General features: G+C 43.3%; 1 protein-coding gene and 1 long non-coding RNA gene across 5 annotated transcripts in view; one reads left to right on the top strand and one right to left on the bottom strand.

The window, feature by feature from the left end:
* LOC111243616 (uncharacterized) overlaps window positions 1–25024 on the top strand; it is a 49505-nt gene that overhangs the window by 7689 nt on the left and 16792 nt on the right. For 2 of the 4 annotated variants that reach the window (XR_002670546.2, XM_022789415.2), the window contains exon 1: window positions 18731–23387. The exons of 1 other annotated variant lie outside the window; for it this stretch is intronic. Coding sequence is in view for 2 of the 3 variants with exons in the window: in XM_022789415.2 (XP_022645150.1) it covers window positions 22863–23387 (525 nt within the window). In the remaining variant the exon portion in view is untranslated. Of the gene's footprint in view, window positions 1–32; window positions 4897–18730; window positions 23388–25024 lie in introns of those variants that run through there. One more of the 4 variants, XM_086978766.1, reaches the window with a different exon arrangement.
* LOC147758070 (uncharacterized) lies at window positions 8305–18756 on the bottom strand. The gene is made up of 3 exons (XR_015320051.1): window positions 18613–18756; window positions 10388–10442; window positions 8305–9229 (listed from the first exon to the last, which is right to left on the bottom strand). It is a non-coding gene; the product is annotated as an uncharacterized LOC147758070 (long non-coding RNA).

Genomic DNA, 25024 nt, shown 5'->3' with positions numbered 1-25024 from the left:
TATATATATATAGCTTTTAACTGCTGACTTTTTGGTCGCCATGTTTGGCGCAGTTCTCCGAGTTGGGATGCTGGGAATAGCAGCTGTTCACAACATGATTCCGTTGTTCCAAACTCACACACTCTCTCTCTCTCTCTCTCTCAGCTAGTACTTTTCGAGCTGCTCACGAACCTCTTTTCTCTCTTGTTTTTATTCGTTTTTCATCGCGTTTCGCCGTTGTTGTTATTGAGTTTCTTATTGATCGTGTGTACGCGGGCCGTTCTTTGTGCGTGCTTAACTGCCGACTATCTCAGTGAAAGAGGAGACTGAGTCATCTTCGTAGGTGATATATATGCTTGTTGCTACTGGTACTGCTAGCCATGGTGATGATGAATATGGGTGAAATGATAGGGGTAACGTTTTGGCAGTTAGGTAGTATCAAAGGATGTTAACGCTGACCAACGAGTGACTCGGGTTCTTGTGCTGCTGCCGTTGCATGTACAGCCATAGCACACAGCCGATAGTTTTGGAGAAGACCGTAGTATACCAACGACAATGTGATAATAACAATAATCCGTCTACCTATATGTCAATGAAATAGCCCAAAAATGACTATTACGTTGTCAGTCAATAGCAGCAATCTTCAGCACATTCGCCGAAGCAGTGTTTGTCTAGATGAGTACTTGTTTCCTGCGCAGACTCTGCGATCATGCGATACGACCACGATGCCCCCGGGAGCAAATCTATAAAAATTACTAGACAGCATAGCCGCTAGAATAAAAAGGCTGACAAAAGATCCCAGCATTAATAGCTCACAAGAGGGATTGCCACAGGCAAACGCACTGAAGCAAGGCAGAGGCAAATAGTAATTGAGTGATTACAGCCGAATGAAATTTTGTAGCACAATTTAATTGTGTGGGCATAGTGGTTCATGGCAATTCTCTATTGAGATAACACAACCAGCTTGTTGCTGTTGCTGCTGTCGTTGTTGTGAGTGGTTACTATTGGTGGCGTTAAGATTGCTACTGTCCAGCCAATGTTATTGATGGACCTCGCGTTGTCGATTCGACTCAGAAGTTGAGGGCTCCTTCGAACTGGCTATTGTTCTATAGGGCATTAATCAAGCAACCTAGGGGTCGCAAAACCACCGTAACCTAAACTGTTACATTACCTTTCCGAACTGGGATGGCAACGACAAAGCCGACAATGATAATGATTACATTTATGGCGATCATGGTAACGGAGACTTGTAACGATATACACACGTATTTACGTGCAAGCATATGGCTGCCTGTCTAACCGGCTGAGTGACTACGTCTTCTTGTTGGTGTTGCTCATGTTAATTGGATGGCTGGCTGGCTGGCTGGCTGGCGCATCGGTAGTTCCCTTCGATGTTGTTGCTAAATCGTCAACCTGCTGCTGCCAGTTTCGTGCGGCGATCCGTTGAGTTGCGCCCCTTTGGGAATGAGTTGCGTCCGTATCGTGTTCTTTGGCTGCTCAGGGTTCACGCGCTGCTCGAACGCATGGCGTCTTCCTGATGTCGTTCTTGCCGTTGCGCTGGTGTGTGACGGCGTACGAATAAGCATCGTCTGCCGAATCCAAAATAACATGGGCGCGAACAGCTAGCTGTTGAGAGCCAGATCTAGCACACGCACACGGCAAACGGGATGTGCAAGCGCAATGCTATCTGCAACCAAATCCCATAACAGCAACTACGATGGAAGGTCAGTTCATGTCTAATTTCGAAAACGGTGGGAAAGATTAGTGCAAGATGTTTTCCACCGATTTTGTTTTACAACCCCTGGTGGGTTAGATCTAACGAATACATAGGTATGCCATATCGAACGTGCGAGTACCATCAACGGCGGTAAAGATGCCGGTAACAACAACAACAACTTAAAACAAAAAAGCCCCTGCACAATAAGGAAATATTACAATGCAATATTGGAAATAGTTCTCAAGCCCTTATGTTGGCTAGTGGATGAATGACAGTGAGCCACATCAGAAGGCCCTGCCGCAGGGCTCGAGCAACGATCAACTAAAAGGTCGATAGAAGTTATGAACTATGCGCAAAAGGTTGTAACCCCGTCATGATAAAGCTGCTAGGCAGACAAACGGCGTGTGGTCGGCGATAGTAGTTGGATCGATGATGCAGGAAAAAACCAAGCTAAAAACAAGTCGTCGTTCGATCTAACATACATTGCCAATACAAATGCTACTCGGTCATCAAATCTCGTTGTCGACCGGCTTCTTCAGTCTGTACAGACTGTGCAAACATACTCGATGTACATTATATGAGACGAGTAACAATTACAGCAAAACCATTTTACCTATTACTAACGTACAATATGAGTAACACAAATTAAGTTCAGAGACGCGAATCGTTTTGCAAGTTTTTTAACGTCGCTAGGCTTGCGGCCAGCAGTGCTTGGGGGCTACAAAAGAAGATTTCTTCCTCTTCCCGGCAGTATCCAGAAGAGCTGTATCTACTGACAGCAACGAAAATAGCTGTATAATGTTGTTGGCTTAGTTATGGTTGTTGCCAATGCTTGAGTTTAAACAGTTTAGGAGATACATTAGCTCCCGTTCAAAGAAGTTTTCCATCACTTTTTTTCTTTTTCCTGTACCCGTGCAGTCTCAACCCTACGTATATCGTAGCGTCTCTCACCTTAATGCCATCCAAATGCCGTCGTTGTTGAGGATGGCGTGCCATCCTACCTTTGTTATATGTAACGTCGTGGGTGTTCGTATATTTACGCATACCCAATGGCACGTATATTTATTGTCGAGCTTACTGCAAAATAGTGTTCGATTATTTCATCAGCTATGAGAGAACATGGGGAATAGAATCTTCAAAAGTATCATAGTCGTCCCGTAATCGTTGCAGCATGGAAGGTGAAAGCCAGGAACGCTTACTAAAGGCCTATACGAGAGAAGAAACAACATCGCATTGATGTATAGCCCTCGCGTGTGTGTGCACGTAGATTCAAGCTTGTAAATCGCTTCATTCTGACGTCGTCCACTTATCGCATCTCATCTTCTTTATCGCCACACGGTGACAGCAATATGGCGGTTACAGGGGTTTGCTTTCGTTTCCTGTGTACCTATCTAGTTGCCTGTTCGTTCGTGCCGTGTTCATTCATTCATACTCACCGACTTAATCGTTGTTTATTATTTTCTGTTGTTAAATATTCTATTCTCCGACTTACCATCTTGGCTGAATTTTTTTTCAATCGGCAAATGTTGTTTGCTCGACGATTTAGAATTTTGACGACGACGATGATGACGTATTAGGCACTATTATTATTATTATGGCTACAACTGCTATATATCGTCCGCGTTCAGTTTCAATTGTCAGGCGTACACGGACATCGGAAAAGCGGGATTTTCCATAGCTGTTGCCTTTTGAACGTCGGCTTAAAATGTTTCGAATAGTAACAAATAACAGTAAAGTTCAATGAAAAACGGCGCAAATGATAGTCGCTGTTGGCTGGCTTCGACTCTGGTTTGCTGTACCAGCTGTGGTTGCTGACTCTTGTCATTCCTGCGTCCGCGACAAAAGATCGTAACGAGGTATGAAGACGAGCTAAATATGTATACGTATCTATCTGTGGTTACGACGTTATGATTATACTTTGAGGCGACATCGACGGTAGCAGCAGACGCAAATGTAGCAGCAAGAGCAGCGTCAATGATATTATGGGTTAGTTTCGTCTTGAACAAGCCTCACCGGCCGAGCAAGCGTTGTAGTTGAAGCGACTCCAGTTATGTTGTCAGTAACAAAACCGGCATAATGACAACAAAGATGATGTTGACAAAGGAAAAGTAATTTGACAATGATTTGTCAAAAAAATATACACTTCATCGCGTCTCGTATTTGACTTGCACGAGACGCTAGAACAGGGGTTGTAAGGGGACATAGGGAGAGTAGGAGGTAATAAAGAAACGACGCAGACGAGTAATACGAAAGAAAAAAAAAGCTTCTTTTGAGGAATCGAAAAGGACGAACGTTCTCGTGCTTCGCTCATCCGGTTTTCATTATGACGGTAATATTGATACTAGCAACGATGAGGTTGTGTGAAAGGAAACTATGAAGAGGTTACTGACGCTAGGCGGATTTCCAGTTGTTTTGTTACGGGAGCGTTTCGTAATATGTTTTGCACACGCTTGGGATGACTCCGCTAAACGAATTCTCGATCGTACGTTGTGCAAATGAATGCCATTAGCGGTCTAATAGATTAGCCATCAATACGAGCAGAGCAACGGCTACTAATTCTGCCTAAACAAAAATAGTAAAATGCTTTATTTACATGTTCATTGTGTTTGTTGAAAGTTTATGATTATGAAATTAAGAAGTACTGTTCTTTTGGCCTAGCAGAAATGGTGGAACAGTATATTTTGTGTGTTATAGTACTATCTCTGCTGATATATATGTTGTGTCTATTGTCTGTACCTGCATTTACTAAAGCGATCGTTCGCTTCGTTGATTAGGTACGGCCTTCAGCTGGCACATACACTACGATTGACAATTTTCATTGAGTCATCCACTTCGGTTTGTATAATCAGCTATTTTTATTTAGCGATCTTCAGCTTCTAGCCATTTTGGGCACATAATATCGTGCCAACAACAACAACAACAACGATTGCGTCACGTTGACGGTGTGAGAATTGTGTTTTCTGCCATCCTCGAATATCATGAGAGCTCCAGGTAGCTCAGAATGTGCTTGGCCTCACATTTGCTTTTGAAAATTTTGCCTATTATTTTGGTCTCTGTTTATTTTCTTCGTTGCATAATGTAACCCGGAAACAGCCCGCAGCCGTCCATGTCTCCGAAGGTGGCCAAACGTGCAGACGATAAAACAATCCGAAATGATGACATGGAATCTATCCCCCGTGCGAGTACAGGCTCACCATCCTGTGAGTGCTCCCATTGCTAGTCTTTATTGTCACATTAAGCAATCAAGTGCTCTTCAGTCGACGTGTTGCGTATTAATAGTCAGAATCATTACTGTCATCAATATTTACATCATTTCTCTATTTGTTGTCGCAGTGCTATTAAATGATGAACGATGTATCAACTAGTAACAATAATAACACTATTACTTTATCAGCGTTAGTCCGCTATTATGTTGCATCTGCTTCTTCTTATTTCTGTTTTAGTACTCTTGCTGAATTGACTTGATGTCATCTCATGGGGTGGACATAAAAAGTATACGATTCTTTATCGACGGTCTGCTCGTTTCCTTGTCTGCCAAATTGTCGTTCTAATAACATGACTTTATTTTGTCCACATTTTCCGTTATGTATTGTTTCGTATCATTGTAACTCTGTTCAGCGTTCAATAATTTAGATAAAGCCATTATTGCATATGAATGTACAGTAAATATTGAAAAATGAGCGTCGCCAGGTAAATAGTACTGTCATGCGAAAGCAATTCTATCGATCAGGCACAAGCATCGAACGAGTACCGTCAATTTAGTACCCAACTGTGTACCTATAGGTGGCATCCTGATGTTGGCAAGCGTAGATTTGCCGGACACGCGACGAACGACCAAGCGAAAAGGCAGGTGTGCTGATGCTGGCAGATGCCTCCATCGCTATTCGCTATACATTGATCGCCAGAGACGTACGCTTTGGCCGCTAGCAGCACTGTCGCTATTATCAGCGCTTACTATCAGCACCAATACAACTACCGCTTTGTACACTGGCGCCGGAATGGCAGAAGCCACTAACACGTAGTCAATGTCGACTACGATCGACTGACGACTATCTATATCTGTCGCCATGCAAAGCCAGTGAAATCGTCGTATTAGCAGCAGTACAGCAGCTTGCTCGAACAACGGATCCCACAACAATCACTGGAGCATACAGTTGAAAGTAGACTCTGTCTCATTCATAGTGTACCATTGTGTCGTGTCCAAATCGCGCAGCAACGTTCTGGTACTATACACGTACATCCACACATATGTATGCATGTGTGTATGCAGCTATTTATACGTCGTATTGGGACTAACTCAAAAGAGATTGACGAACGTATAGAACACCGAAAGGTGGAAGGAATGCAATGAAAGAAAAATATCGAAGGAAAGGAAAAAAGGACCGATATCGACCAGCAGTGGCATAGTCGATAGAACGCGATACGATCACCGATGGTGCTTTCTGTTGTCGCTGTGTTCGTAGTCGAACACGTTCAATTGGGTGGAGACGTACCTTTTCGCTCGCAGTATCGGTGGGGCTGGCCAACGAACCGCCCCTCGTCCCTGTGTTTACTACTGCCCGGGAGAGCAAAGGACAGAGGCAAACACCTACGAAGGAATCAGTATTTTGATCGGCGTTGCCTGGCGGTGGTGGTATCAGCGTCCTTTGGTGTACCACAGCAGGCCAAAAAAGCTGCTGTTATGTCTCTGTATGTTATGCTCTATGTCGCAGTGAAGTACCGCCTAATCCTACCAACGTCCTGCTACTGAGCAGCGAATCAGAAAGGTAGATAGCTGTGTGTTATGCTGACATCGTACGCGGCACGTTTGACGCTTGCGGACGCATTAGCGGTCAAAATAGTAAGGCGACGAGGTGAGGTAGGGATATTCGGAGCTTCGTTGTTCTAAACGGCGCGATAATGTTAGTGCCCAAAATGAGGCTTAAACGAAGTGAGCGACCAGGCGTGTAGAAGATGCATATCTGCAACTGCGCTTTGTCCTATAGATATATTTGTATGCAGTATATATGTATCTGCGGTACGTAGAGCCTAGTTTATGACTGCTCAAGTGAGTCACTTCGTTCAACGACAGCGGGAATCGCCAACCTAACAACGATTTTTCCAGCTAACTACTGGTATAGCTTTTTTCTACGTAATATCTAATAAGTTGATAGCGACACCGCAGTAAAGATATGTTCACTTCTGTATTACAGAGCATATTGACTTTGGAACAGAAAACATTATTTTGTAATTCTGATGTCAGCGATAGAACGTTTCCCGCTACTTTCAAACGTGTTTTTATTTAACCTGTAACAAATAATCTATCCCCGTTGGCCGATGATGTTAATACTCTATCGAACCACTGACCAAAGTAGAATGAAACTTAAGTACGACTATGGTCCACCAGCGCGGATCCGCTCAAGTATGATCTGCTTAAGTATTGTTGACTCTCTCGCGAAAGAAGTGCTTGCGTTCTGTAAGCGCTAGCATGGATCTCAATGACAAACAGAATCATCGACGTAAAACAACAGTCTTTTCTGACTGCATTCGCGTCCGATTGCAAATTTGTCCACTACAACCGTTGAATATATTGACGTACATACAGATTTTCGCATGGCCTCAATGCTGCCTTCAGAATGAGTAATGGAGTGTAACCTCTCAGAACGGCCTATGTTACAACTGACTTGTATTAGATTTATGACCTATCTTGTGAAAAAAAACCGCTTCTACGAACCGGAACTAAAACTAGACGGAATAGAGCAGCCATCACAAATAATCTGTAACAGACGACTTCTACAATGCTTCCCTCTCAACGCCTACTAACGCTCCCGTCTCGACTACAAACTATGTCAGGCTGATTTCTAACCCTTAGGAAACTGCAGCAGGGCGAACTGAAACTTAGGTGAAGATTTACACTAGATATTTTTACTGAATATTGTTGGTGAGCGCTCCAAAAGCGCATATCCGCTAACGGACCGGTCTCGATCGTCGAACTGGTTAGAAGCAATGGGTAAGATGTTGCCATCCTGCCATAAACGCTACCATGAGATTTCGCAAATTGTAAGTGCAGAATGTCGTCTAACCCTAGGTGTTGTTCGAAGTAATCGTACAAAATACGGACAAAAGATGCGGATCTGTAGAAACGGCGTGATCAAATTCAAAATTTTATGTTTCTACTGCATCTAGTCGGTATTCAAAAATATAAAGAAAGTTGGCAAGCAATTAAAACTTGCAACTCAGTCACGGCTCTAAATACCTAAAAACAAAAGGATGTCCGTTCGAATACCTTTCTACTCGCGTTATTTATCGAAGAATTCATTGCATATATACGTATTGGCTCTATCAGGCACAGAGCAGGAACATCTCATGTTTAATTATTGGTCGAGGCTGGCACGCGTGAAGGCACATTGAAGGCACAATATCCGCTGTTGTGAATAAATCTTTGTGTTTAGAAATTGCCCAACTAGAGCCAAAGGACCAAATTTCGAAAACTCCCATGTCGAACAGCAGTTAGAACAGGGATACTCGCCCCGGGTTTTGGGGCATTGATATTGTTGGATGGTGTTTTAGAAGCGATAACCGTCTTCGTGGCAAAGGTCGAAAGCTAAACTTTCTTTTGCCGGGACGCTGTCGCTGCGGCACTGACTCAAATATAACATGAAGCTGAAAACGACTGCAGAAAAATGCCACGTCGAACACCGGAGCACAAAGCCGCTCCTACGTATTAGTTTAACTGTATTATATACGACTCATACTATATGTGGGCCGGTGTTTTATAGAAGTTAGTCAATCTTGTTCGTCTTTGTCAATGCTGCATTTGGGATTACCTGATATAAACTTCTATGCTCTCATCGCAGGGTCGCTGTGTTTCACTGATCAACTCATATTCGATTAGTCTATAGACTGCTGTTTGTGCCTAAAGTGGCATTTCCCTTGCTATTTCTTCAGACCGACAAATAATTCTAACCATAAAAGCTAAAAAATAGGATTATACATGTATTACCTCATTAGAAAATAAATAGTAGTTCTCAAATCATAGCGTTACGAAAATACCCCTCTTCCATATCATTGTTGGGCGAGCTTAACACCAATAGCACTTCATGAAATAACTGCTTGAGGCGCGTAGAATGCCCTATATCCTTCACAGTTTTTCGAGGTGAAATTTTTTACAATTAAATCAACAGCGTTGAACGCCCGTGGCTACAAATAAGGGATCTTACGTCTAGCAATAATCAACACGAAAAATCGAGATGAACTCTCGACTTTTTGGAACCTTACTTTTTGCTTCGTCGCTGGTAGCGGCGTCCGTTCTTTTAACAAGCGTCACCGTCGATTCGATCCTAGTTCAGGTCAAACTTCGTGTTATTCATGAATGGCAGTAGCCATCGTATCGTCAATACTCCAATGCTACATTCTGTTTTTTTATTGCTCTTTTTCTTCGATTTCCGATCCATGGTTTCACATGTAGTCCCTGATTCAGTATTTCCATCAACACGCGCGCATATTTACCCGGATTAGTAGGCGCAACAAGCTGGACCTGACGACGACGTCAATCTGTTTAAAGTCGCCGAAAAATTTTCCGCAGGTTATTCCAATGATTCGAGTACTAATAACAACAACAGCAACCACAATAACACTTCGAGGATACGAAGAAGCAGAGAATAGGCGATATTCGTTGTCTCAAGTGCTCGATTTAACCGACGGAAGAAACATAGGAACAAGGCTAGTCGACGAATTCGGCTCAAAACTGCGATATTGTTTTCTATAGTATGGGCACATATTTCAATGAAACTGCAGAACTGTATGTTTCTGCATTTTGGCTAAGCGGCTCAAAGGCTTTTTGCTGGCGTAAATATAAAATTCATCTTCTTGGAAATAATTGGATACCTGAAGTTCGCGGAAAATTGCAGTGTTGCAAACCATTGACATTGAAACTATTAAAGTCACAGAAAATATCCGGATACTATTAGAGTAACCGCATAGAGGGTGGTGATTATCAAGTAGATCACTTAAATCTATCCGAGGTGGAGCTTAATCTGGTGCAATGGAAATTAAATTATCCGGACTTTTATGAACTTTTTCTATAGGTTGCGATTAAAGCGCAACTGTGGTCGAATTATTCTTTTGCGTTCCTTTTACTTCGATGCCGGCAGAGTACGTGGCGCAATTGTGCTAAATTTGAATAATCAAAATCATCCCAAGTCTGTGTTAGCTGAGCAATTTATTAAATCCGACTCGCTGCTTCCCCTGTGCGCAGACCTACAGGTGACTGCAGTCGGGCAACAAACGGAAAAAATATATAAAAAAAAAAGAAACGAATCGTAAAACAATGCCTGTACTACTTTTGTCCGTTATGGTATGATCTATATAATGTCTTAATCGTCCAATAATAATTAGAGCAAAGATCGCCGTTACTTAATACCAAGGCGTGAACGGACAAGTTTCCGTCGTTAAAAAAGGACTGACAAAGAATCAAGGAAATCTATCCTACCTTAGCAAACGTAAATTGCTTGCATCCGAGTCAGTAAATTACAGCAAGCCACGACACGATAGAGTATGAGCACAATAGGAATATTGGTACCAAATCTGTTCTTTCAGAACGCTTAAACTAAAGAAAAGCAACAATCATAAAATAGTAATATTAAACTATAATATTAATAAAGTAAAATAGGGAAACAAAAAATACGAACACCGGTAAAACTTTCAACTTACATCGCAAAGCAGACACGCAGAGATTTAATGGCCACCGGACAACGGGAGAAACGCTCTTCCAGAAGGAGAATAGACAGGGACCACACATGACGGATGAAATGAAAGATGGATAAAAAGCACAGTTACTTCAGAATACAGCAATCAAGACGGCGGATGTTATTATGATCTCTCTCAAGAAAGATGAAGTTCGCGAGTATTCGCTAAAACTGCTCAATAACTTGGTCTAAGTTTTATTAGCATCGTAAAGTGAAGACGTACACGTTAACTAAAACTTGACTCATACACTGAAAACGAACTTGAATTTAGTGCACTACAACAAAAGTGGTTTGCAGATCCTCCCTGACAAAGCCAACCGTATGCGTATTACCTAAAGTTACTACGGCGGCCGATAATATTGTGAACATTACGTTGAGATAGTTTCGAAATAATTTCAAAGCGAATTTCCCAAATTTGCGGCCCAAGCCGAAAACAAACAATACTCGTGAAGTACCTACAGGAACGCGAAGTCACCTGGCTGCCACTGTTTTTTGTTACGTGAGGAGATCAGCATAAGGACGACATCAGGAAATCGATGGCTTGACGGTTATCATCAGATGATAGCGCTGGCAACCGAGTATTGATCTCCAGCCGTCAGTGCTTTTACTTCGTGCCAGGGACACGGACCCAGAACCCATTATTAGTTGCAATTTGCGACGACTTTCCTACCCCATTGCCCACTGAAAGCCGGCTCTTCCATCCGCACGCTCATCTTTTAGAGATAACAGAATTGCAAACTAGTTTTGCTTCGCCCAACAATGCAGTCACTACTGCAACAGTTTTCCCCATCTGCAGCTGATGCCGCGACATCAGCCACTGTTCTTGCTGTAATTGTTGCAAGTACAATGGAATAAAGCAAATCATCGTATGAGCTAAAGGCAGAGATCCAGGTTGACTGTTGCTTTGTAACACTATGATTCTAGTCAAATCGACCGCGAAGCTGCACTAACGAAACAAGCAGAACAAACAACGCACACATGTATACCTGGATAGATACCCGTATAGCACGACAAAATTGGCTAAAGCTAAACAACAAGAGAAGTGTAGAAGTAGAATCGGCATTGATAACCACAACTTCAATAACAACAACAACATAAAAGTCAAAACAACAGTTAAATTACAATAAGTTACTATAAGATTTGCAACCGCAGTAGCGGTGACCAGTATTCTGTTGCTGGTATCAGAAGCAGAGCACAACCAGTCACCATGATTGCCAGCAATCAACATTGTAACCGTCATCATCAAAAAACACAGTCAAATGGAATTGCAAGTCTGCAATATTAGCAGTAGTTGTGCTGGTATACATATAATAGAAAATGGAAGTTCGCCGACGTTAGTCATAGCTTTTTGTTCGGCCCGTCGGTCGACGTAAGTGGTCGATCTGAGTGTGCCATTGCTTATGATGATGGACTATGGAGCCGAGACGGCAGCCGGACCGCTAGTGGCCAGCGGCTAAAAGAGATAATGTGGAGAATATCTAGAAATTCTGTCAGTCATCGCGCGAATTTTGCCTCATTGTATTATAAAAACGGGAAGCGCTTTTAAAATGAACGGAAGTCTTCATAAAGAAGACTAAAGGCTTTTTGCTCGAAGTTGTCGTTAAGCGTTAAAACTGTATGATGATAGTTGGGCCGGTCATAAAAGTAGGCAAGCAATTGTAATTGACAGTAGTTGAAAGAGCATTAAAATGACTCTATGCTGTAAGTCTGAAATATACGCAAGCTTATTTGACCTCAACTTATAAGGAAACGCTTGAGATTTGCTTGCTTTGCTCGCATAGGAGAAAATGAACGACAGGAACCAGGAACGGGCGACAGGAGTCAAACACAAACTGATTCTTAGCCGTGACTTTAAACCTGATGACTGTCCGCCTGGGAGCAGTAAGAAAATTCCCAATTTTACAATGGAGCCTATTCTGCACCGGTCCTTCTTATCAACTAATATCTTGGTACGGATTATATGATTCGATCCTATACAAAAGAAATTTATGCTGGCCACCTTGTGAGTATTATAGTTGACTAGCGTATAGGTTATACAAGCTGATATCAGGGTTGGCGGGGATAAACACGACGCACATTCTCATGTGCTTATTAAGTAGCGTCTGCGATTGTGCAGACGCATACGCGCTATAAACGTATCGTACGAGAGCCTAGACAACAGTAAAAACGTGTTCTTCGTAGTGAAAGGATCGACTTGGAAAAATGTTCCCCCAATAAGTGACGTTCGAATTCTTATTTTAGTTTATTAATGAAGCGCATACATTAATACTGCATTACGTATAGTCTTATAATGGTAATAAAACAATGATACTTTAATCTTAATTATTGGCATCATTTTGTAATACTGATTATGCTGCTGGTAGCGACATTACAAGTCAATAATACGGTCACCCAGAAAATATGCACATTCCATATTGATATAAAATTATATAGTTTTCTGTGCTTTTCTACGCCTGATTATAGTCTATGTTTCGTCCGTATAACGGTAGGTGGATGCCAGTTAATAGAATATTTGGCGAACTGCCGTGTGGGTGAACTGAGCCGAGTCAATACGATCGGCTGAAGAAGTCAAGGTTGCTGATCCTCAAGCCGTAGCTGTGGTGAGCATTTATAATAAACCATCAGGTCCGCTCTAATTCAGTCAAAAAAAAACGCTTGGTGTCAGTATAAGTTGAATGTTTCGGCGCAGAAAGAACCCGTTTCTTTACTTGGCGACTTTCCCGCTTCTGACGACACCAACATTCAGTCCTACCTAGTAGAATCTAGAGAGATCTGAAGGGAAGAAAACATTGTTTCAGTTTTCTGTTTCATACACGACTCCAAGAAACCGTACCTTAACAACTCATCGATGAAACTCGTCGCACAAATGTTTATGAAACTGTATCCTCTTGTAGGGCGAACGGCTAATCAGTGAAAAGCAAATTGTGTTACGTGCAAACGAATCTGCCTTGGGCAAAGTTAACTTTTACATTTCTAATAACAATTTTTAATAATCTGATGATTGTATCGAACAACGGACACGCATTTGCGGATATCCGAAATGCGGGTTTGCTCACTTGTACCGATGTAGCTGTTTTTTGTACAATTTACTACCTCTTATGTATCATGAGCTTTTGGTAACACGCAAAACAAGACGGAGAACGCTGTGCTACGATAGTGTGTTTTGGCTATTGGTTCTGCGTCACGCGGTAGCTACGTGCCATCTGCACTGGCAAGGGGACTACTTACATTACACTCTGGCGTTTTTTAGGTGCTTAATAGATGTTTCCAATAGTGTTTGTGTCGTGCGTACATTCGATACACAGCCACATTGGCTTTTCGTCACGCTGAACTTATGAACCGCGCACGTTTTACCTGAGAGACATCATGTTAATACCGTACAGCACCTCCTAGCCAAAGCGCGCTGTAAAGTAAGCATCGTAAAATTACCTGAAGCGAAAGTATCCCTAAGTAGCTACTGTGCGGCACTGTCTATTCTAAGTACACACATACATACATACATACATACATACATAGTTTCACTTGTACAAGTGCCCATAGGCTATATTTTGTGTATGTATATAATATCACTGGTTGCGTTCTTACTGATTGGCATTGGAAGCGGCCACAGCCGCCACCCCCGCACTCACTTCTCCATTGTATAAGTCTACAGAAACATTTAATGCTAAAAAAACTACCGCACGCCAAGGCTAAAGCCAGGACAAGCCGCTGATTTAGCGTCGCTGGCTGACATAGGCAGATAAATAAATAGCAGGCGTTTTATTAATACTGCTATAATTTGCATGGCTCGACCATAGATGCACATATGGGCAACATTTGTACCAGCACCTTATTCTTTACTACCGATCGTTTCAAAGATTATTCGCCAAACAAACCTTAATAGACGACAATTAAACGAAGCCATATATACTACACTGCTACCCCAAACATGAGGAGGAAGGCTGGTTGGTTGTCGTAAAACGTGGCTGTCCGTTCAGTTATCGACGATACTCGGAGAGAGTGACTTCTCGAGATGCATGACCGCCCGTATTAAGCAGGAAGATGGGTACACACAAGTAGCTGTTTGCCATTATGCATCTAAGGTTTATGAGGTCAACGAAAGTTGTCCGTTAGAGTTTACTCTCACCTAGTCTGTAATAACAGCCTGACCACGCGCATGAAAAATGACAAGCTTAGTGCTGGGGCCTTAGGTCACTGTACTTTAGAGATACCGCCAACGGCTCCACCAACTCTAGGGGACAAAACGTACACTCTCGCCTTCATTATCCGCGTTCATGTCATCAATCTGAAGTCCGAGACTTCCTCATGCGGCCTACACACAAGTGAAAGCTAGTGAGGATCAGAAAACTTCCTGGTTTCCTAGATTAGGGTTCCACCCATACTCGGTACTTTAGACGCCTGTCGAGACAACTGTCACCATAGTGCACTCAGACAGGACCGTTGCGTTGCAAGCTGCGAAGTGAAGTCGATGACCTTAGTATTTTTCAATATTGGCAGAAAAGTACATCCATGTACATCGATGTGAAAAGATTTTAAACTGAAACGGTCCTTGCCACTTGCTCATCATACCACATCTTTTGACATTGACGTACAAGTATTTGCGTCTATTCTTGGTGAATGTCCTCGAAGAAAAGATTATCATTACTAACTGTGCAGCGAGCACAGTTTGCATGACATAATAGCAACAACACCGACGGTACTGATTCAGTTCATTCTGCCTTGACAAATGAGTAACGTCCGCTGTTTGAGTATCTTTCAGTAATATAATTCGGCACGAGTTATCGTTAAAAAATTGAATGATAATTATAGCAGGCGAGGACAAGGGCGCGCTGAGATATCACCCTCATATGCAAGGTGTATATAACATATAACCTTGAGTACAAAGGTAATTACGCACATCTGAGCTCGCAATCACATATTATAAAGACAAAGCTTACGGAAGGAGGCATACGGTCGTCTGCAGGCAAGGATCCGCGTAAGATCTCTTGCAGTAATTACTCTGATTATGCTTAATTATATTACTACGCTTTTAAACACATCTATTTAAATAACCACTTGAATGCATGCCTACCAATCATACGGTGGTTGGATTATACCATCATATGACCATCGAATAATATTATCGTACTGATATTTTCCAATGAGCCGCTACGTAGCGTTGAACAATACCACCTGTCTAACGAACAGAAGTGGTTATAACAGATTGTAACCAAAAGATAGTACAAATCGGAAAACGACCCTAAACCCGGTAAGACACTCACGCCGTTTAGGTTTGGTCTTCCCGCATCAGCATCAGTACATTCAATATTATATGTGCATTTAACTGATATATATAAATATGGGGATGGGGTGGTGTTTCTTAGAGATTTTTTCGGCCCTTCTCCGCGAATTGGTGAACTCGAAAAAGGGGTCGCATAGGAGCTTTACAGATGGCCGCCTGGGAATCAATGAGGGGTCGGATGCTGGAATGTGCAACATCATGCTCCAAGTTCGTCTGATAAGTTCGTGTTGCAGGTAACACTTCAGTCCGCTTATAATATCTATGCAGTGGGGCATAGTGATCGTGAAAGATTCAACGAGAACACCCACAGTCGTCAGAGGAACGGAACAAGAGCGATCAGACAGCCACGATAGAGCCTGTAAATTTGTGCGGGAGAAATAATGCACTGTGGGGGCTGTTCTGAACTCCGGTGAAACTCTGAATATTGCTGCTCCTGCAAGCCGTCAGCGGCTGGTTAGTTCGCCCATTCAGGTTTATTGTGGGAATCGATTGTAGGTAAGAGTTGTATTTGAAAAGTTTGTATTATCCTTTGAATAGCCCCGCTCCAGTGTCACCGCCAGAGCCGCTCCAGCTCCGTTGTTCAAGACCTATTCTTCAGAATCAGTTACAGACCTAGTTCCCACTCTTTGGCCAATTTTCGACTGGTCGCGTCTATTGCTTTTCTCCGTGCTCGCCATCCGGGCAGCCGGCGCTCAAACGACCAGATGCCTACCTCCATTTCTTCCATGTTGCTCTCCTTTATACTATCCCGGCTGGCAGCTCTCCTTGATCAGACCTTTCAGAGCAGACACGAAAGAAATGTTAAGTGCCGCCGGAGCAAACCGAGATCACATCGTTCTGTGCTTCTTCTTCGCGAAGTCTTCAGTCAACAGACGGGGTGGGCTTAGCAAGAGCCCCTTCATACTTCCGTTCGACAGGCTAAGTCGGTCTGGCCATCGAGTGCGGCGTCTCCAGTCACTATTAAGTGACTGCCAGTATGCTCGTTGGTTGTGTACTACTGGTGTCTGTGAATGTGTGTAGAGACGTGCGTATCAAGCAGCGGCAGCCGCCTCCTCCATTCATCCGTTGGGGCCATGCAATTGTGGCTAGTTGGGTCGAGCAGGCATACTCGGTGCCCCTTCCTGCTGCTTCCCAAGTAGACTGAGAAAATGAGAGCATGACTAGTACACCCGGGTCCGATCCAGATTGGGGCTAGGCCCATCAACCTGCTTCGGTACTGCGCAAGCAAATGGCTTTAACAGACCCTTCATTGAAATCGTCGTTTTCGATCGAAACCGCCGGTTTCTCTCGTGAAGTTCCGAGGCACAACTCGCCCTCTAACTATCTTTTTCTTCTTCTGCTGCAGTATTTGGGTGTCTTCTCAACACCTTATCCCCATCTATCCTATCGCATGGTACTACTCACGCAGTTTCGGTAAGCGCGCACATCTCTGAATCATATAGACCATCTCTTTTTCTTTTTTCTGAAACGCCTTGACTAAGCGCACTTTTTTCTTAAATGCTTTCGGTATTATGTGCATATCGCCGAACAGCATAATAAGCAAGCAGGAATATAAAGATGACACAGTTAAGCGATACAGACGTCTCCCCTTTTTAGCTGCTTATGACAGTAATTTCTCAGTGGTTCACATAATGAATAAAATATACGCTGCCAGGAGTGATTTGTTAGTGGCCAGTCTTTAAGTACATATGCAGAAGTATGAATATATTGACTACCTATGCAAGATTATATAAAAACATTGAAATAAAACAAATCTGTCTTCTGCTAAGTGGGAAGTTCAAGTCGAATTGGAGGCTTATATAACTTATAAGCATCTATTATAGTGAATATGTATACTGTGCGAATGCGTGGTAGGATGGCAACAGAGAGATATGATCTACGATAGTTGACTGATGTCACCTGGCCATTAGGGTCTCCTTATTCAATCCGGGTACCTTTGTGGTCTTCATAGTTCGCCTTTCACTAAATCCATAAACATCCATATGCGTGTATGAAAACGCATCTATGCCCATGCCCCCCCCCCTTCTTTTTTTAAAATTTAATTTAATTACTGTCCTTTTCCTTCTTGTGTTTCCTTTTTTGTCTCATAGGTCACAACGGTTTATAACTTTCAGACAAAGAGTTCAAGTGCATTAAAACAGAAAAAATATATGTTTGTGCGAGTCGAATAATAGTACATGGGTTTGAACGAGCATTAACATTGCGCTGGTAGATTAGCGTGATTAGCTAGCAACTCGATTGTCACTTACTCATCTAGGAACAAACTACAACAACACAACAGACGTTGATCATTAGCTGAAGGTGACTATTTTAGCTTATCTATTCCTTGTAAAAGGTACCAAGTTTCGTGCCCCTCTTGTTTTCAAATTATTGTCATATCTAAACTGGTTCAGAGGTAAGAGTTCTCCATGGTGGAAAAGAGAAAAGCGAGACATGGTTTTAAACATGTGTCTTTTATAGAAAGCAATAAACTGATACTGGCGCCCCACACGTTCAGGTGGTTGTGGTGCGGATTGAGTAAGTGATCAGATGTGCGGCAAAGTGGTTCACCTCAGCTTACGATATCTGCTTGAGAAGAAATGATTCAAACAGGACACAGCAGAGAGCTTTGACCCTTTTGAGAATTTTAGTTCAGAGCCTGTCTGATGTAAATAAGTTATATATATATATATATATAATATTTGTAGGTAAATGCTTAAATTTTCAAATGAGAAAAGTACACTTCAAGTCTTAACAGTCTTGCTAGGTTAGTGAGTATCGCCATTTTAGCACAACTATCGTTGCGGCCCATATACTAGCGAAAAACAAGAAGAATAAGGAAGGGCTATGGTAGGCATTGGTCGTACTTAGCGTTCATTTGATTCGCTTTTGAAGTTGAAATTACCATGCTTTAAAAACATTAGGAGTACCTGTAATCGTAGGAATAGACACGAATACAGCAACCCTGGGTGATAAGACGAATCCAGAAATGCACACGTACGGTGACCGTACAGAGCAGAAGATCCATTTGACGTCAGCGTAGATTCCTCATCGGCTCCACCATGTCTGCAGCATCGTTCCGCGGCCGGCCACCATCGTATCGTTTGCTTGTTTTTCGAACAGACAGAATAGGCCGCCCGTAAAAGGAGGCGGCCCCCGCCGGAGTTGACGCGCTCTCTTCTGTGACGGTACCGACATCGAAGCTTTGTACAGAAGCTCGAGGGGAACAACTGCCTTTGCCTCTCTACCGTTGTCGAATCACTTCTGGGAGAAGACTGTTACCTGTGCCTTGAGCAGATATTGACTGTCCTGGTAGATTCAAACACAATCTTCGAACGGCCGTGAGAACAGCTAGTGTCCAGTCCCTAGGTATTACCATTAACCTTACTTTTCCCAAGTAATCTGATGCTGTTTAGCGTAGAAAAGGCTGATGCCTCTAAATCGAACATCATCTTCGCTGGTGGTAAAAGGTCGTGGCCGTTGATACGCTACTGTCTATACGTACGTATGATAATTCAGTTATCTGGATCACGCAAATAGTACAAGTGATTTCGTCTTAATGCTTGGTTTGAGCATCACGGAGTTAGAGTATAATCAACATTCGTTAGTTAAAATTTCTGCAGTAAGATACAGAATATCCGTTTCAAGCGATGATTGGCAACCGTTGCAAATATAAAAATTATATATACTAATGCGTTGAAACAAGTGAGAACTGAGGTGCTACTATCAGCTGAAAAAAGGCTCGCAAGCTAAGGCACAACAGTACTCACTTCATTTCGAATCGTTACATGGGTTTTGCAAGACTTAGTCTGTTGAGAAAACATTAATGGCGGCAAACGTTGTCTGGTGTAATACATGTAAAATATGTACAAGTCGAAACATTTACGCTTTCAGAAGCACTCTGAGTGCCCAGTTATTGCATGTACCCGTTTCTTAACCAAACTCTCTGGAATGGACAGTTCCTATTTTCGCTGTCATGTACTTTGATATAACCGCAGCGAAAACGTCAGACCGACAGACCTCCCAGCAGGTTTTCTGGATCGCGCGTGTTAGCGTTGAAACGGTACCAGATGCCACCATTATCACTGCTGTAACTGAGCCTTTTATTCTCTACAGCCTGTATTCTCCTAGGTTTTCTGAGACACTCAGCTAGAACATGCCTGAATACTAGAGCTACATGATTCGAAACCGTCTAAGAGCAGCTGGCGCTTCGAGCGTCGCGTGTAGACATGAATCAACTGATGAAGCAACTAACTAAAACGTACAATCTGTTGACACAGAGATCGTAATGTCAAAAAGTGCATCGTACAGATGCCTCTTTGCCCAAAGTGCTCTTTTTGTTGTTTTTGTAAAAACAGCTGTTGTATCTATTGGCAGTCTACTGCAATTACGACACTTTTGAAGTATTTAGCAGGAGATCTCGCCCGTACTTATGTATCTAAGTACGGCCATTTTTATGTAACATTTCAGCGTTTTATACAGAGGTTGAGTTCTCATTGAACCCCCTACTTGTGCATTTTCCCAGTGCGTCAGCATCTGTTGGATTTCATGAGGTCTAAAGGACGACCTCATACGAGATACTCATCCACGAGATTGACCAGCCAACATCTCCAACTGCGTCTTGACAAACGCATACAAACGGGAACAATATTAATTTGGTTAGAATTATCTTCATTTATAGAGTGCTATAGAGTGAATATGTATTCTTCATTTGCTCAACTGACACCCTTTGCTTATGGACATTTCTATTTATGTAGGCCTTTGTGTCGGCCGTGCCAGATATACAGCTATAACTTTCGTACCCATTCCCCTACTACTAAATATTTCCCATATCTGATCATCTTGAGGTTGAGAACCGCCATTGTGTCCAGCTCTGTCTAAAAAAACCGACACTTTTACTGTCATCATTGCATGCAACAGAAACAAGACGGCAGCATTAGCATCAACTGGGTAGGAGACTCATGAGGCATAGTTGAAGTCATTCATAGGGCTCCCCGTTTTTAGTTGACATCCCGTTGGCTCAATCTACCTGGACAGAGCTCTATCTTTCACTTCTTTTTCCGTCCAGTGATGATGACGACTTTTTCTTATGTTAGCGTTGGTGGATGCCTCGTCGTACGTTATGGACAGCACCTTCGCGCGGAGCAGCCAGCCACGACGACAGGACTGCCGTCGACGAGTCGTCGCAAACAACAGACAGTAAACAACTGGCTATCGGGCTGCGCAGATAGCAGCAGTATCGACAGCACCAGAAGCTGTAGCGGGAGCTTCGCCACCGTACGCACCAGGAGAAATGAGCTTTCGAAAAAGGAACAGAACGAAGTCTAGACCAGATAATCGTCCGACTTCCATTACCGTATCAGCAACTACCATGACAATAATACGGCATCAATGAAGTACACGCTAGCTATAAGCAACACGCAAGCGGCGACCTCTTGTTACGCGATGAGTGGAAGTACTTTTGGTTGGCAAAACGTTTTAGCCACACACAAAGTCGTCTACGTTTTATTTAACTCCAATTTATCCCACTGGTTGCAAATTATTACAGAGCTACGGTGAGAGGCAGAAGTAATAATAGTAGGTTAAATTAAACTAAAACTGAGTAGCAGTTTTGATTTTGCTAAGTGCTCAACAACCTTGAAATGAAGCGTCAGAAGACCTTTTCTGGTCGCTCTCACTCTTGCTGCTGCTACTGCTCATCAGGGTAGCTCAAACTGAGCGTTAGTTCTGTATTCGGTATTAGAAAGACGACGACACCGATTCCGGATAAGGTGTATTGAAATAAGAGGCTGTTGTTTGCGTCGACGACTAACTAGCGCGCATTAAGAGCGAACATTCCGAAGGCTTGTAGTTTATCGTATGCAATACAGTTTAAGACGCATTTATTGAGCTTATATAAGATTTCTATTTGTACAAAACTGTTCGATCACTCTTGCAGCGATAAGGCTGCAATACGCTTGTGAAGCATGGAACAACCTTGAGTATTATCGCAGTATATGATTCGACTATAGCTTATATACTGTGCTTTTCTACTAGGTCATAGCAGCTACTAGCGAAATCGATTTAATCAGACTTACTATCTCTACTGGACCATTCAGTCTTCAAACCTTCTTCGATATCTATATGCCGTATGTATAAATACATGCATGTATAGACACACGCTCATATATATTATTACTACCACTGCTTCTAGTAAGGGTTGGCTGGCGAGTCACAGTCGAGGACCCGATCAGGTCGAGGCAACAAGGCTTGCCGGTCTGCTCGAATCCGACAGGCTTGGGCCAACTTGGAAGACCGAATTCGCGCACAAAAGGCCGCAGCTCTTCTGCTGCTGTTGCTGCGCTGCCGCAGCACAGGAGCGACCGAAGCGGCCCAAGTGTCCGTCAGCTGGCGTCTGCGCTGCTGCTACTGCCGCCGTCGATTCGACCCGACCCAAGCGAAGCAAAGCGAGATCTACAGCGACCAGCTACGACCCACCGGAGCACCATCAACAAACCAATAGATGGAGACCAACAGCAGCGGCAACCGTAATAACGAGAGCCACTAACGAATGAGTAACCGGCAGCCGCCTCTTGTTTGTCGCCGCTGCTCAGCTCGAACTCAACCACTCTCCGGCTGCTGTTGTTGTCGGTGCTCCTGATGCCGCAAGCTGCCGACGTTGATACTGTTCATCTTTGCTTGAACTCCGACCCTCTCCGCATCCGGTGCCGCTCTTCCTATTCCGCTCGGGCTGTGCGCAGCAGCGGCCGTGGTTCGGATCTCTGAGCGACCGGGAGGAGAAGCTGCATCACCTTGGTTCAGTGCTTGCTCAGCGCCTAGTCCAGCTCAGTTGAACGTCGGAGCTCAGCGAGAACGCTTCGTCAAAAGGCCAATTCGAGAGCGACGGCAACTTGGTGGGCCAGCTATCACTGTTTGGTCACATAGTGAAACGGCTCTTAACGTCAGTAACACGGTAGTGTTCCGACCAAAAAAGAACAGAGATAGGAGTGAAGACTGAAGTGTGCGTGGACAAAGAAAATAAACAGATGTGGTATGATGTGTATTGCATGATAAAAGGATATTAATGCCTGATGCGGGCAGAAGAAGTTAAAGCAGCGCCTTTTTAATAAGGCCTGTGGGCTCTTCTGAGGATTTATTACGTGTGATTTTTCCGCGTAGGCCATCAAGTAACTGTTACAACATGTCGAATTACAACAATTTTAACTTTGCAAGACCGCGCTGTGCAGAGTCCCTACCACGGATACCTTCGTACAACGTGAATGTTCACAGCCAGACGTCGCATTACCCGCAAAAAATGTCAACTGGCGCTGCTTCGGTAGCACCTGTAACGGCTCCGGAATATACCGAGATTACGCTACGGCCGCAGATGCACCCACGGGGCCACTCTGCCGAAGCCAATTCACATACCTTAAGTCGCACTTCAGCTGCTGGAACATTCTTTGGTGTGTACGGTGTATCAAGTGTAACGACCGCTCATTCAGCGCCTTCAATGCCAAACCGAAGTAATACACTCGGGACATACGGTCGAAATGCTGCGAGGTGGTCCAATGTTGCCAAACGTAACTCTTTAGGCCATACCCTGTTGTTGGACAAAGGCGGCAATGCTCTTGATGATTTCTACCGCACCATCGATTCGAAACCCTCGCAGTTCATCGTTGGGCGACAAAATTCTGCACGACCTCATCACGTTTGTTATTCGCTACAAGTGAGTTCCTTGTTTTTTAGTAAAAGCATGTTCCTAGCAAAGTTTATAAAAAAATCAATTTTATTGTACTAATATTTTATGTGAGACAACCAGTTACATTTCTTATAAGTTATAAGCACAATAGGAACTGTTTACAATCTCTAACAAAGATCTAAGGCGATAAGGCTTTGGGAAAGATATTAAAGAATTCTGCATTAGTATCTATCTAGTAAAAGATAATATGATAAGGCAGCTTTTGGGAAACTTACCTGATTATGTTCACAATAGCATTCTTTTTGTTCTACTTAAACCATAACCAACAAGTAAAAGCGAGCTATTGCACCGCTTATGTATACGAACTTCGATGAAAAAAAACTCAAGAGTCAAGGGAGTATTTTTTAAAAATCCAAGTTTCCTATGGTGCGAAATGGGCAGCCATGTTCTGAAGTGTAGCTTTAGCCGGACACAGTAGTAGATGCTCTGATTCCAACTCCACAATACTTCTATCTTAAGCAGGCAACGGCATAAATTTCTCTAAACAACGCCTTGCATTATCCTTATTACCAACGGCAGGGAAGTTGTTCCGAAGTCATTATAAAAGTAGACATGATGTTTTTTCTAATCCTATCATATATATGGATCTTGTAAGCGTTAACAAACAGAAACAGGCAGGACAGATCTGTACCGCATGCAACCAATCTATTATACAACCTGTAGCGGTGCCAACTCCGTTTCTTGATTAGAATTCCTATTTCTCCTTTGCTTTGGTTCTTCTAGTTAGCTTCGATCCATCTATCCTGCGCAGGTTGCGTGCGGTTCGGCAGACTCAGGTGGGCCGGATTTTTTTTCTTTGATTGCTTGTCCTTCGCGTCTGTTGTCTTTAAATACGGCAATCCTGTTTGGGGGTGGGGCGAGCCTGGTGCTTGTCGATAAGCGAAGAAGAGCTTACAGACGGACCGGGTCTGTCGTCGGCCTAGCATGCCTGTGTCTCTCTCTAGATGCACCATCAACAACCAGTCAGTCAGCATGTATTGGATTATGGTAGGTGCTTACAGTTCACTTACTCCCGAGATGGACGGGAGTCGCTGATGTTGAATGTAGAAGGAGTGCTATCACTAGTTGCATTTGTACTTGAGCTAGAGACTGTTCGTGCATTTCCGTAGCCAGTCAATCCACTTGCCTGAGGCTGCCACTGTTACTGCGGCTGGAGCTACTGTACAGCCCAGATCCCCGGCAATCCCCGGCAAAATTTGTGTATGGGTCCTGCGGTCTCGTCTCTGACACGAGCCTAGCGCCTAACCACTCACACGTAGAGAGATAGAAAGACAAAAAGAGCAACTATTTTGTAAGCTCTCCCCGCTGGCCAGCTATCAGCAACAGGCGACCTGAACACAAACACCATTAACAATGCAAACACTGCATAAAAACGTAGCTACCATCACTCAACTCTGACAAGTACTAACTAGCCCAGCGACAACTATCAATTGCTGTTGATTACATTTGTCGCGCAGTAACACAATGACAATATTATCGACGCTTGTATATCACTCTTACTCTATGTAGGGCGAGGGATCTCTAATCAGGAAAACCATTTGAGAACGACAGTTGTCCTACTGTGATAAGAGCGCTCGAATCGCCATAGAAAATTTTCTACTTTC

This window comes from Varroa destructor, unplaced genomic scaffold, assembly GCF_002443255.2.
Source record: "Varroa destructor unplaced genomic scaffold, Vdes_3.0 BEIS01000002.1, whole genome shotgun sequence".
Taxonomy (NCBI): Eukaryota; Metazoa; Arthropoda; class Arachnida; order Mesostigmata; family Varroidae; genus Varroa; species Varroa destructor.
Note: the sequence above shows the minus strand (reverse complement) of the source record. Positions and strands in the feature narration are given on the sequence as shown.